This window comes from Clupea harengus, chromosome 18 (genome assembly GCF_900700415.2).
Source record: "Clupea harengus chromosome 18, Ch_v2.0.2, whole genome shotgun sequence".
Taxonomy (NCBI): Eukaryota; Metazoa; Chordata; class Actinopteri; order Clupeiformes; family Clupeidae; genus Clupea; species Clupea harengus.
In genome coordinates, this window is record NC_045169.1 from 6,636,472 (window position 1) to 6,651,471 (window position 15,000).

General features: G+C 45.4%; 1 protein-coding gene across 10 annotated transcripts in view; it reads right to left on the bottom strand.

Annotated features, from left to right (window-relative positions):
• Positions 1-15,000, bottom strand: part of ablim2 (actin binding LIM protein family, member 2) — a 78,849-nt gene that overhangs the window by 10,809 nt on the left and 53,040 nt on the right. For 2 of the 10 annotated variants that reach the window (XM_012820414.3, XM_012820413.3), the window contains exons 7-19: positions 14,748-14,835; positions 12,238-12,296; positions 11,942-11,980; positions 11,192-11,266; positions 10,707-10,850; positions 10,286-10,318; positions 9,706-9,823; positions 9,141-9,374; positions 5,204-5,305; positions 2,660-2,713; positions 806-849; positions 449-557; positions 235-293 (exon numbers count right to left, since the gene is read on the bottom strand). In XM_012820414.3, the coding sequence (XP_012675868.2) occupies positions 235-293; positions 449-557; positions 806-849; positions 2,660-2,713; positions 5,204-5,305; positions 9,141-9,374; positions 9,706-9,823; positions 10,286-10,318; positions 10,707-10,850; positions 11,192-11,266; positions 11,942-11,980; positions 12,238-12,296; positions 14,748-14,835 (1,158 nt within the window). Of the gene's footprint in view, positions 1-234; positions 294-448; positions 558-805; positions 850-2,659; positions 2,714-5,203; positions 5,306-8,279; positions 8,349-9,140; positions 9,375-9,705; positions 9,824-10,285; positions 10,319-10,706; positions 10,851-11,191; positions 11,267-11,941; positions 11,981-12,237; positions 12,297-14,747; positions 14,836-15,000 lie in introns of all 10 variants that reach the window. The other 8 variants (XM_031585417.2, XM_031585420.2, XM_012820415.3 and 5 more) reach the window with 8 other exon arrangements.

Consider the following 15,000-nt stretch of genomic DNA (forward strand, 5'->3'; position numbering starts at 1 on the left):
GTGTATGTGTGCACACACATTTGTGTGTGTGTGTGTGTCTGTATCCATTTCATTTGTGGTAACACCCCGTGCTTTGAGGATTATGTGCCAAGTATGACAAAGCTCGATGTGACAGCTCGCTGGGTGTGTGTGTGTTTGTGTGTGTGTATGAGCATGTGTCTGTGAGTGAGCGTATATGAGAGAGAGAGGGTGTGTGCATGCATGGGAGAGACTCCTAGTAACAGGCTGTCATACCTTATATATGCCATTTCTTCCATAACCGGGCAGAGAAGCAGACTTGTTATATGGGAAATCTGCAACAAAACACATCCATGCGCTTATTTTAAACGACCACACTTGCAATAACATGTTCATGGAATTCCATATTTGAACTCCTCACTGACTGGATGCTGTCAAGTCATCTGATTGGCTACTCACTGGGCTCTGAGGGATCTGATTGGCTACTCACTGGGCTCTGAGGGGTCGATGGGCAGGCTGTGGGTGGATGTCCTGGGGTCCATGCTGTCCGGGGACTGACCGTCAATCTCACTCTTCAGTATCATCCAGCTGGTCCTGGTCTGGAGACAATAGATAGGACAGACCATGAGGCAAGCACAGACAGACAGACAGACAGACAGACAGACAGACAGACAGACAGACAGACAGACAAACAGAAACACACATGGACAAATAGATAGATGGGTAGATGGATAGATGGATAGATAGATAGATAGATAGATAGATAGATAGATAGACAGATAGATAGATGGACAGTTTTAAATATACAGAGACAGGTTCACATGTTCATGTTTATTAACGGGCTTACCTTTCTGTCGATTTCATCTCCATCCTGCCATGATGTTCTGGTTGCTGAAAGAGAGTGAAAGTAAGACCACAGCCGTAGAGAACACGCCCTCACTCCCTCCACACTAAACTACCAAAACTACCAGTACGACACACAACACAGACACTGTCAACCAACGGGACAGTCGCTGATGCCAACATGAACTGAAAACCCTCATTGAACCACCATCAAAGCATCTGGCATGGCATTCAGACAAGACAGTGGGGTAACAACATCCTCCTACTCCAGGGAAGGAACACAGGCAGCAGGGGGAGGAGTGTAGGGAGGGTGATTTCCAGCGAGGAAATTGCAAAACACCAAACTAGAGGCCTGCTCTCCCAAGGGAGTCCCGCCGGGCCCAGGGCAACAGAGCTGCAGGAGAGAGGACCGGACCGGGCCGGTTCTGATTGCTGAGTGAGGGTGCGGGGCGGGGAGACACGGATGTGTGTGCGGGAGCAGGAGACAGAAACGATTCATTTTATATGTATAAAATGAAAAACAAATGACTAAAATGTATTAAAGTAGCCTACAGATTGGTGTTGTTTTAGGCCACACAACTAAACAGTCAGATGTTTTGGTTTACGCGGGGGCCATAGGGTAGACTATGGGTGTGTGTGGGACCTACTCGTTTCCTCCTGCTCCATAGCTGACACCGTGGCAGAGGAAGAGGATAGACTATGGGTGTGTGTGTGTGGGACCTACACAGTTCCTCCTGCTCCATAGCTGACACCATGGCAGAGGAAGAGGGTAGACTATGGGTGTGTGTGTGTGGGACCTACACAGTTCCTCCTGCTCCATAGCTGACACCATGACAGAGGAAGAGGGTAGACTATGGGTGTGTGTGTGTGGGACCTACACATTTCCTCCTGCTCCATAGCTGACACCATGACAGAGGAAGAGGAAGCCCTTAGTGCTGCAGATGTTGATACGTTTTATAAGGAAGGGAAAAATTCAAAACCGAGAAACCAAACAACGGGAAATCAGACATTTGTGCTAATGATACGACACATAGATGAATTTTGCGGCCGAGAACAGGACAAAACGTGAACAATTTTTTCATATTTTTTGGGACAGAATCTTGCGGGAGCGGGACTGGAAAATCTGTCCCGCGCAGACCTCTACACACACACACACACACACACAGTGGAACAAGTGAAGAGCCTGAAGAGTCTTTCAGTTTAAGCGACACAACACAACACAATACACACAAACAAACACAAAGAGTGATTCACATCCCCAACCAATCACAAGGGGCACAAGGGGGTGGCATAACACACAACAAACACGATTCCTGAAACAGAAATGGGTTTACACCACATGACATCACCACCGAGTGGCATTCCAGGGGTGTTACTGAGCACAGATGGGGCTGTTATGGATGGCAGAGGCTGAGATGGACACATTGCTGACAGACACAAAAGGATAAAGTAGAAAAAGAAAATAAACAAAACAAACATGGGTGGGTGGGTTTCCACATCAGGCTAGCAGCACAACACAACGGCTAATGACATGAGCCGAACTCTGGCAAGAGTATGTGAAATCACCGGCGTCTGGAACTTTTAAGTTCTTCCATGGAAGCCTTTTTCCAACCGAATGTGTTTTTTATGAAAGTAAGAACTGAAGGAGGCCTACGTTTATCACTAATATCCATCTGCCCTTTGAGACATACCATGGAGAAGAAGCCATTTGAGAGTGAAGACACGTACGCTACTCTGTTGGCCTGGGGTGGAAACATACTTAATGGAAGATGGTTCAAAGGTCACCAGGCACCATGGCGACAGGCGACATGCGACACAACGTGCTGAGGTGGACTTAAAGGAGGAGAGCAGACTGTACCATGCTGTTTGTAGATAGGGGGCTTTCTATAGATATTATCTTTGACCTTAGCCTCTAAAGATGGAAAGGATAGAGAAGGAGAGATACAAAGCAAATGAAGATAAGAAAAAGAGAGATAGAGAGAGAGCATGAATGAAGCAAAGATGACAGAAAGAGAAAAGGAAAAGAAAAACAAGAAGATGAAGAGATCCGCATGAGTTCGCTGTTATTGGAGGATGACAGATCAAAGCAGGGGAGAGAGCAGCATTATTCACACAATGACAAAGAGACATCTGAATCTTCATCATCATCATTATCATTATTATCATCCTCCTCATCATTTTCACCATCATTAAAACCATTTGCAGTCCAATATCCCTACCGAGGGATATGGAGTTTTTGTAAGGGTATGTTTAGATTTGATTAAAATATAATTTTTGTTTTACTACATTCCTTTTACTCTCATGTTATTATTGCTGAGGTCTTCTAGAATATAATCATAAATGCCACTTTTGCCTCAATGTTTTTACTTAGGGGAAATATACAAAACAACAATAAATGTCAGACTACCTAAAAAAGGCTCGGACTCAGTAGGGTTAATAATGAGAATTTTAACTCATCACTTTCAAATGCAATGAAATGTGACTTTACAGACTCATGACAGGGTTAAGAGGAGAGTAGGTGAATGGTCTACTGACAAACATTAGAACATTTCATTCATTTCATTTCCATATCTAAAGAACCAATATGGCTTCCTCTCCATACAACCTTTCATTCACAGCCAAGTTAGAATTCACTTGCTCAATGTGGTGCAATATTACTTACACCTATTCAATCCTTTTGTCCCACAGAGACAGCAAACAAGAGGGGGTTGTTGTAAGATCTTTAAAAGAAATGTGTGATCCGTGCAGAAATAATAATACCCGAGTCCTCAGAGAGCTTGTAACAGCGAGAATAGACTTCAGTGTCTCTAAGAAATCCCCCAATTAAATTCTGATTACAATTTTGAAACAAATAATATAAACATAATCAGCCACATAAACTCACCCTGGGGGATTTAAACAATAAACGACACAGAAGAAGTAAAGAGCATTGCCTCACTATGGCTAATGAATGCAGTGTGTTTGTCACAAGTGTGTTTCATTTCATTTAAATGCTTAGATAGCAAAAGCCATACATTCAGGCTCTCCCAACACATCTTTTTTTCTCTTTTCTTTTCGTTTTTTTTTTCTCTAGAAGAGGGGAATGACGCATTTAACACACACACATGTAAGCCATTTTCTCACTGTTTTAGGGACTGCCAGGCCTGGAAACAACTGACTTCATAAAAAAAAAGGGAAAGTTAAAAAAAATCAATAAATACAGTGGGGTTCGAAAACATATTACATCAGTGATTGTTCCGGTTCCTTTTAACTGAGGCCAAGAGGGTCGGTATTTGGTTGCGAGTGAGTGACAGTATTGTTCTCTGAGGACACCCCAAAAAAAAGCCTGTGCCGATCTCTGAGCCCCGTAGGCCAAAACCACCGAGCTGTGAATGTAACATTTCAACACCAATTATCCAGCGCGTTCGTCTGACCGCCGCACCGTGTCCAGGGTGTGCGAGAGGAAGCCGTGTGCCTGACCACAGCCCTGTCAACGACAGTCTCCGTGACGACTGCAGCGGGGACTGACAAAGATGTCTTAATGTGGTAGGGATGGCTGTGTTGCTACGTGTGAGTGTGAATTGGAAAGAAACATGGAGAGGGGAGCATTCACGTACACCTGGCTGAGATACAGATGCAGACATGTTTCCTCAAACAGAATACAGATTCAGTCGGACTTCATGCAGGAGACAGATACTTATCCGTGTGTGTGTTTGTGGTGTGTGTGTGTGTAGAGAGAGAGAGAGAGAGAGAGAAAGAGAGATAGGAAGAAGGAAAGAGAAGAAAGGAGAAACTGAAAAATAGAGAGCATTTAAGATAGAGGGAGAAATGGCAAAGTAAGAGTGAAAGACATGGGGAATTGAGAGTGAGAGAGAGAATGAGAGAGAGAGAGAGAATGAGAGAGAGAGAGAGAGAGAGGGAGAGAGAGAATGAGAGAGAGAGAGAATGAGAGAGAGAGAGAGAATGAGAGTGAGAGAGAGAGAGAGAGAGAGAGAGAGAGAGAGAGAGAGGAGACAGAATGCTGCATATCTGACTCCCACGGCAGTTTTGGAGGATTACCTGGACAGCAGTGAGACACACCCGGAGAGAGAGAGAGAGAGAGAGAGTGAGACAGAGAGTGAGACAGAGAGTAAGGAAGAGATAGAGAGTGAGAAAGAGAGTGAGGAAGACAGAGAGAAAGAGAGAGAGAGAGTGAGAAAGACAGAGAGAGAGAGAGAGAGTAAGGAAGAGATAGAGAGTGAGAAAGAGAGTGAGGAAGACAGAGAGAAAGAGAGAGAGAGAGAGTGAGAAAGACAGAGAGAGAGAGAGAGAGAGAGTGAGAAAGACAGAGAGTGGTCAGCATGTGAGAGGCCACAAGTAAAAGGTCAGCCTGTGGTCGCAGCCAGAGTCGGAGTCGGAGTCGGAGTCGGCGCAGAGGGCCTACCTGGGATGTGGAAGTGCCGAGGGGCCGCGACATACGTGGAAGAGGGGGACTTCCCGTCGGAGTAGGTGGACAGACTGGGGGTACTCCGACCACTTTCGCTACCTCCAGGCGCAAAGAGAGGGGGGGGGGGGGAGGGAAGGGGGGAGTGTATGCCAAAATAAGAGCACAAATGGGGAGATTTTGGCAGGGGGGGGAAGAGAGAGGAGCAAGAGAGGCAAGTTAGGCTGCACTTTTACATCCAAAGCATTAAATCAGTACAGACCTCATGGCCCAGCATGTTTGCGACACGGTTGATGAAAGTCATCTCTGCGCTGTGAGAACACTTTTTACGAGGTGTCGAGGATGAGCAACTCCAGTTCCGTCATGCTCCGCGTTTTACAAGCATGTGTCCCTGTGGCTGTAAAAGACAGCCTGGTGTTTTCGGGGCTGGCCTGGTTACATCCATCTGAGCCGGTCCTGCGGCCCATGTGTGGTGTGGTGTGGTGTGGTGACACTGTGCGCGCTGGGGGCCAGTCTAATGACCAGAGTGCTGTTGCTATGCGCTCGAGTCACAAACAGGCTGGGACATGAAATCACTGGCACCTTGCAGAGCCAGCGCTTACAACTCTTTATACAAAGGGTCTTATTAAAGAGAGAGACGGTGAGACATGGAAGAGAGAGAGAGAGAGAGAGAGAAAGAGAGAGAGAGAGGTTGTTACTTCTGTGAGAGTCCTCATTCCTCGTCCCTTTGTGCGAGGAACGAAACGCTGAGCAAAGCTGTTAAGATCATGAAGTCATTACACACACACACACACACACACACACACACGCACACACTAACACACACAACACCACACACACATGCAGTACATGCACACAAATACACACATTTCCAAATGTACCAGAGAGACATCCAACTTTCTCGCTCTATCTCTCTCTCACACACACACACACACACACAAATACATTATACACACACCCGCATTGAAACCCACACATATGTACACACACACACACACACACATATGCACACGCACACACACACACACACACACACACACACACACAGAAACAGTGCAGTTAGTGCAAGGCTCACATCATCACAAGAGGGGAAACTCCCCTACACACACACACACACATCTGGAGCTGAAGCTGGCTGCTGGTACCGCAAACCCCCCAAATCACCTCCTGGATCCCATTCAGTCAGCTGTTTCTAGGGGCGCGCTGGGAGGAAAGGGGATAGACTGAGGTTACACTAGAGCTGGGGGCGTAAGGGGGTTGTCAGAAAAATTACCCCCCGAAGGCATCGCTCAGAAAGCAGCCTGGCCACGAGGCGTTTAGAGATAACCTCCATCTGCCACTCTTTAAGGCTGGGAGGAGGCTGATGACTGACAAAATCAGCAGAATGTTATATGTTCATCATAAATATTTTGAACGTGTTGCTGATGCTTTTCGCACTCCTGGGAGCACTGGGAGTTGCCCCGTCTCGATGACTGTTTAAAGGGATCTCTCTCTCTCTCTCTCTCTCTCTCTATCTTTCTCTTTCTCTTTTTCCCTCCCTCTGTCCACCTCTACTTCTCTCCTTTCTCCTTTTTCTTCTTTTTTGTTAGACATTTTCCATTGACACTTTCTGGCTGTCATTGTAGGCAGTGATGGCACTTTTTTAAGCGTTAACGCAAGAGGCGTCTGAACCGTAAGCGTGTCTTGGAATCTTTTTATTTTCCACTGCCGCGTGAATAAGACAAGACTACCCGCAGCGATAATCAGTTGAGTAAACTCACACGCAATGGAGAGTGCAATCTCGAAGGCTAACTGAAGGAACATTTTCATTGTGCGCTGGGATCTGGTGACGCATAGTGAGGAGCGGGTAAGGGCTCCAGTGACTTGGCAGCACCAAAGCAACTTATTACGGCTCCATTAAGTTCTGCAATCTACTGATGGAAATGTTTTATTTCCATCTGCTCATTTCACTTAATGGAGATTTACTTCTTAATCATTAGACTGATAACTCTGCTAACATTAATCTGCTCCTTCACCTGTTTGCCCTCCCCTTTTGACCTTCATCTGTTGTTCAGCTCTTTCCCTCTTTGTCTCATTTCCTCTCTTATTTACTTTCTGTTGCTCTTTTGCTTTCTCTCTCTCTCTCTCTCTCTCATTCCCTCTCCCTCTCTATCTCCCTCCCTTTTTCACTCCCATACGTGGGAGACTGAACATTATCAGTGCGATGCTAACGCTGTTCTCTGACGACAATTATGGTCTCTGCCGTGACTCGACATGAGCCATTTTCCAGCCAATAACCTGAGACCTGTGGTGTGTATGTATGTATGTGTGAGTGTGTGTGTGTGTGTGTGACTGCGTGCCTGTGGATAAGACCCCAGTAAATCTCTTTGAGAGCCTGAGCTCGTGGAGAGATATGGTCCCTGTGGTTTGGCTGACATTGGTGCCGTGGCTTTGCAGGATCAGATCTGAGCTGAGCGATGGCTTTTTCTCAACCTTGTTATTCGGCGGGTAGACAACTTATTCAGGCAGACCCCTTTTTCCCGTCTGTCCACAGATAGACGGCTGTGGAGAACCTGTCAGAGCCAGCAGACTATAATCCTGACTGGAAACCACTCCCCTTAAATGACCCAGGAGCTGTAATTCATCAGGCCATGCAACAACATGAAATACATCCAGCAACGATATTAAAGATGACACCAGAAAATGACAACAAGGAACAAACTAGTCAAGTCAAAGTATGGTTCGATACAGGTTAATGTTATGTATCCACCAGACAACACAAAACTCACAAAATATTGACTATTGTTAATGGTTACACTTGGCTTCTGTAAGTCCACAAATGTCCTACCATCTCAGTGAGAATACTGACCAAAATATTACCATGCAACAAAACAATTAAGTAATAAAAACAAATAACATAAACCTTCCACAGTAAAAAGGTCCAAACATTGAACCTTGATGAACACGTAATACCAAACAGGACTAGAACACTGATCGAGAGGGGAACATGGGAAGGAGTAGAGACACCAGGCACAGAAAAGGAGAAAGAGGGATGAGAGAGAGAAAGAGACCTGTGGGGTCCCTGGAGGAAATTTACCGTAAGGTGGTAAAATGAGGTGCAAGGATGTCCTAGGCTTAATTTCAAGGATTGGATCCTGTGTCAGTCCTAAGGGGGGAAGTAAGGAATGAAGCACAAGGAGGAAGTTTCACACCCAGGAAAGAAGGGGAAGATGCGAATGGAGCACTGAATCCAAGCCAGAACACAATTAAATAATCCCAAGATTTCAAAAGAGGTCTGATCATCTTGGAATGGCATGGGTATAAATTACGATTAACCTTGCACCAAATTCTAAGCTTTGAGAGATTGGCTGATGACTTCAGGAACTGACCTCATTCTACCGCTTTCCGTCTCAGTGTTTTTTGGATTCTGCTTATTTTCCGTTTTTGAGTGGGTGTTTTAGAGGAAATGACATTGCTTTGAAACCTCGCCACTGATAATCTAGCCCAAATACCAGCACAACCACTCGGCAGATCACTCAAAAGAGCTTGCATCCAAATTCACAAACATTTTCCTTTTCCAAATACATGCATTCTTCTTTTCTGAATTTTGTAAAATGCACAGCACAACCACAGTACAGGGAGTCTTCTATTGTGTGCTATTAGTCATTGTTGGAGTACATGCTATTCAGTCAATGCATAGGAGGATTCTAGCCAGATTCTGGCCTACAAACTACACACCACCACAAACCGCAAACACCTGGACCCTGTCCCAATCTCAAACCACTGTAAGATCCTGTATTTAAATCACGTTATCACTGGTGACAGGTGACTACAATACATACTTTAAACGATTCTACAAAGCTTATCGTGAAGGTCCATACATCAGTGAAGGTCTCAGGAAACCCTGATCTGTATTGGGACAGGGACCAGACCCAGGTTTTTGACCCAGTTACGGTACCTCTGAAGTAAGGGATGTAGTTGTGCTGCTGAAGCATTGCCAGGGTGGTAGGATTGAGCGGGAGGGTGGTCCCACCACTCCCCAACTGCCCTCCCTGTTTACCCCCCCCAGAGTAGTACTGGGGCAGGGAGGAGGAATCCCTGGCGCCACCACTAGCATATCTGCTTCCTCCATAATAGGGCAGAGGGGTGGAGTTCCCGGCTTGGGCATTGTACTGAGCACCCGTGTACGGTTCTGGCATGGGCCCCAAAATAACAGGGGAAGGGGAAGGTGAAGAATAATGCCATTTAGGAAACTACAGGTACATTCATAAACCAAAGGATATGTAATCAAATATATAAATTTGCCTGTAAATATCTGTACAACATGTGCGCACACACACACATACACACGTGTGTGTGTGTGTGTGTGTGTGTGTGTGTGTGTGTGTGTGTGTGTAACATTATATGAACATTTATAGATGTACTTTGTAGACGATTAAAAGTGTAGAGAACCAGGAAATACAGAAATGAAATAGAATTAATCAAAAAGGGAAAACAAGACTAACATCTAGGAGTGTGCCTACCTGCCCTGCTGTAGTTTTGGGGTGAACGACAAGGGGTATAGCGTCCATATCCTCCCAGTGAGCTGTTGGAACTGGGGCTAGAGGGCCTTCTCTGACGGGGCGATTTCTCTCCGTCTCCCTGGTAACCAACAGGTGTACACAGTGACGGCTGTCACCAATCAACAGCTCATATAAAGTCTCAACACACAGTTAAGGCCGTTTAGGCTTCCAGTCACACAGAAACACAATACAAAGGCTATTTGTTAGCAGTAACAACCATTGACATCGAAAGGAAGTAATCAATCATGTCCATTGATTACTGACAGAAAACATGCCGGTTTCACATTTAGACTTGTGACAAAGACAACACCACAATAAAAACCATAAAAACTACTGCACAATGTTTCTGAAACATTAGCATCACTGCACAACATTTCTTGAACATAACAAACATCCCAGCAATGTTTCTGGAACATTTCTGCAATCCAGTCACTTTGACTGTTTTGCCACAAAACAAAAAGACTAAAAAGAAATACATATCCTGAGTAATATATATCTACATATCCTCAATAACCTCAATAATCCACCTATTCACTTTTACCTCTGTTGGAGTAGGGGAGAGCAACTGGGGTGACTGCAAACAAGAGAGGGGGAGAGAGCAGATGAGTGATAACATGAAACCCCGTGCTACATTTGCACAACATGAATGCTGATGTTATGACTAGGCAATGAACAGTACCATGGCAGGGAATGATGGCTGTTAGTACAGTGCACAGTGCGTGATACTAGCATATTTGAATGCAGATGGCTTTGAAAATGAATGTTTGGTGGAAGGGAGGAAGGAGAGAGAGCGAGAGGGAGGGGGGGGGGGGTGACAGAGGCCAAAAGTCCTAGTCCCTTTCGCGTTAGTGAGAGGGATGGTGGGTTTTAGTTGAACTTTGGTCCTTGGCTCCAGCCTGGTGGAGTCAGTTGTGTTCAGTGCATCCTGCACTGTGTCTTGGTCTCTACTGGTCTGTACTGACCTCTCCGTAGGTCCTCTCCTCCGCCGGGTAGCTGATGTAGGGGGAGTAGGACAGCATGTCGGGCCGGTCAATGTTGTAGATCGCTTTGGTTTTGGGAAGAGCAGCAAGGTCCTTGTAGTCCAGAAGTTCATCACCAAGCTTTGCCTAAATTATAAAGTAAGCAAGAATGAGAGATAGAGATTAAGAACAACAGATATAAATGAGTTTTTCACTGCTGTATAATGCTGCCCCCTGCTGATTAAAGACTAATCTGCATTCAGAATGTATGCAGATGTAAAGCACAGACCAGTTTTAGCCAACCAGTATCACAGCTGAAGAAAATGAAACTAATCAAATCCTTCAGTTTTCCATCAGTATCCCGTCAGTGCTGTAACACTGGGTGCTGTTGGCCCTGGGGAACTGACATAGATGACTCTATCAGTATCCTGTCAGTGCTGTAACACTGGGTGCTGTAACACTGGGTGCTGTAACACTGGGGAACTTACATAGATGACTCTGCTCGGGGAGCCTGTACTGGAGGCTGGTGCTGAGGTGATGCTTTCAGAGGAGGTCCTGGTAACCTTGGTAACAGAAAGAGAAGAGATAGTTATGAATGATGGAGAAAAGTGAGGGGGAGGCAAAGATAGCGAAAGAGAGAGATCGAAAGAGTGAGAGTGTGTCTGTGTATGGGTGTGTGCATGTGTATATATTCAGTATGTAAGTTTTACATTGCTGTATTTACACATTGCTACTGTTGATGCGCTCACTATGTTCATTACTGTTGCAATACATTCCATATTGATGCCATGTTGTTATATTATTATTCTGAAAACTGGCTTTGACAACACTGTATCTAAAGTCATATTAATAAAGCAACGTTGACCTGAATTGAATTAAAATGAGAAACACACACACAAAACCAGAGAGAGAGAGAGAGAGAGAGAGAGAGAGAGAGAGAGAGAGAGCTTTGGGAGTTACACTCTGTGAAAGCCTGGCACACTTTTGTGAAAAAAAGTTGGCCCATTAGTAAAAAGCATTGCAAAGTAAGGTTGAACGAGGAGTAGTTTCCACAACCTTAGTGAACTACAAATCCCACACAGCAGTAAGTGCAGTCAATTCATCACAGGATCAGGCTAACAGACAGAGGAGTCTGTCAGTTGTTTCTGTGAGGCTTCTACTAAGCTCAAAGCACGTTGAAGAAGATGAGAGATATCATGCACAGCGAGTTGGAGGGGGTTGGTCTCCATATCACAAACCTGTATGGGAACGTCATTGAGCTGTATCCGGACCTGCTTCTGGGAGGAAGAGGGGAATTATAATGGGAGATGGCCTTGCCCTATATACCATGTACAAGGGAGCTGTCTACTGTAAACCAAACGATTTACTGTAGGTTCACATGGGCGGATGGTGCTATTGGGACGGGCCCTGGTTCCGCTGGGGTCAATGAGGCTTCAGTCGTGAGATGGTGAATTTAGAGTGCTTGATGTTTACTTTCATGCTTATTTGGATACCAGGTTGGTATTAACAGTTTTTGTTTTAGTCGCTCACATACCTTACTCTTCTCCTCAACCCGAGCAGCCTGTCGGCAGGGTGGGTGCCAAATATTTGAGCCTGGAAAGAATGAAAGAAAAAAGAAAGAATTAGAGAAATACAACGGAAAAACTAAATGAGGGAGGGAAGCAATATCGTAATATAACGTTTCCTGATCTTGATTTATGGGTAAGTAAACCAAAAATAATCACTTTCATTACTAAACGAGAGTGAATCAGCAAATGAGTGTTATTACAGACTATATAAAAGCCGAAAGGGCAGTGTACTAATAATTACTTATTTCCACTCAGAAGGACCTCACCACTGGAGTACGTCAGCAAGCACATTGAATTTTTTCTGACTAGCTTCCTGTGTGTGTGTGTGTGTGTGTGTGTGTGTGTGTGTGTGTGTGTCTGTGATTGTGTGTCTGTGTCTGTAGAGTGTGTGCACAACTGTGTGTAGATGTGTGTGCAAGTGTGTGTGTGGATGTGTGAGTGTGTGTGTGAATGAGAGTTTGTGTATATGTGTGTGTGTGTGTGTGTGTGTGTGTGTGTGTGTGTGTGTGTGTGCGTGTGTGTATGAGTAAGCGTCTGTGTATGTGTATGTGTATGTGGGGGTACATTAGCGCGCGTGTGTGTGTGTGTTTGTGTGTGTGTGTATGCTAGCGTGCGTCATAACTGCTCCAGACCTCCGCAGTCACTCCCAGAGGGCCATAAACTGCAGGCGGATATGAGGTGCGGGGCCATGACTGCCAAGGTAAATCACACAGAGAGGGCCGCTCCACGGCTCCTGGCCTTTATGCATCCCACTTTAGATAACGGTAAATTAGCAGGGTGTGTACGACCCCGGCCTGATTGATCTCCAGACTCCCATTCACAGTACTGGGGCCTCCGCTTCCATTCATACATCCCAGACAGGGTCCCCTGTGGCCTCCCACACTACCAGGGCCACCTACTCACTCGCCATCCATTGATCATGCCTTACTAATTGCAAAGGGGAAAACTGCGCATTAGCGGATAAACATCCTTGTGCGGCAGAATCAATAGTTGGGAACTAAGGCAGCTTGGAAATGTGAGTGAAGGACACAATTTATTCTGTAGCTGTTATGCCATTTAGATATGGCTGATAAAGGAATATAAAGGCATGTAGCGATATATGACATTTGGACGAGGTAAGCTGGTAAGATTATGGTGGTGTGCTGTGACAACCACAATTGGATTCATGAGTTAACTGACCACATTACCGTGATGAATGATGGCCACTCTGTCCAATATCACAGCTAGGCCCCTACAACGCGTTCAGCACGCCTTCCACTGAGTTACGGTATGTGTCAGGGTTCCTTCGCTCTCTTTAATCATTGCAACACATCCAAAAATGACGTAATCCAAACAAACCAGCAATGCGTTTCGCAGGACCTCTTCAGACATGAGGCTGAGGCAGCATCATTTCCCATTCCTAGTATTCACGTCGCCATGGCTTTCCTCTATATCCTGAGACCCATGGAAGTGTTCAAAGCCCAGAGGATCAGTTTGGCCCCTTTCTCTAAGACTACTGTGTGTACACACATCAAGCAGGCCTTATTAAAACATTATCTAATTGCATTCCCTCTATCAGGTCTAGCCAAAGCCTGATGATAATGCCAACCTCTAGAAATGTCTTGCAGTGAGTTTTGAGAGCACTTAGTGGGGTTCTCCTGTAACACTGCCAAAGAGACGTCGCTGTTAGCATGGGACCCTTGTGAGTCGTGAGAGCGTGAGAAGGCCTCACACCAAAAGTGTGAAAGTTGGCAAACCTGGAGTTCAAGGGGGTGGTGGGTGTGCCATGCCTCCTCTGATGCACAGGTCACCGTGCCAACAGGTCACCGTGCCAACAGGTCACCGTGCCAACCTCTTCTTTCCACTCATTAGTCTACAGTAGTAGTGTGTGTGTGTGTGTGTGTGTGTCTATTACAGTAGTACAGTAGTAGACTAATAGAAGACTCTACACCAAGGCAAGCCGACCACACCATGGTGGAGAACTATGTTGTTGTGACCTACTTCAAAATGAACATAACCGACCAAGAGCAACTGACTGAAAAGTCACGGAGGAAGACACAGGGGCAGCCTAACTGTGTTATTGCTCGCAGTCTCAGCGTTGCCATGCTTGGCCAGAGACGAGAGGGAAGGAGACAGAAACCCAGATCTGTGGGATCAACTTCATTAGACAACACCTGAAGGCCCTCCCGTTTGAATCTTTTTGGTCTAAACAGAAAAGGACATTAACCTGCAACTCCATTGGGTTTTTTTATTGACTGAAGATAGCAGCTAGCAACGGGGTATTTTATTTTATCATGAATCATGAAACCCCGCGTTATGAAAATTTTAACAGTGTGGTTGTGAAGATGCTGAGAATTTACAGCCACTGACAGCTCATCACTCTTTTGCTAAATCACAGAATATGTCAGAGATATATCACAGAGAGTGAGACAGTGTGTGTGTGTGTGTGTGTGTGTGTGTGTGTGTGTATGTGTGTGTGTGTGTGTGTATCTTTCACCTTGCAGGTACATCTCCTCTCCCTCCCCAAACATCTGCTCACAGCGGGCACACCGGGCACATGTTGGGTGATAGTGTTTTTCGCCAGCCTGGAACACACACACACACACACACACACACACACACACACACACACACACACACACACTTACATTATATAACGTGACACTGAAATCAACACATTCCTCTTGCATACAGTACAATTATTGATCCTTTCCAGTACACTTATTAAACACTTAATAATCCATTCACAT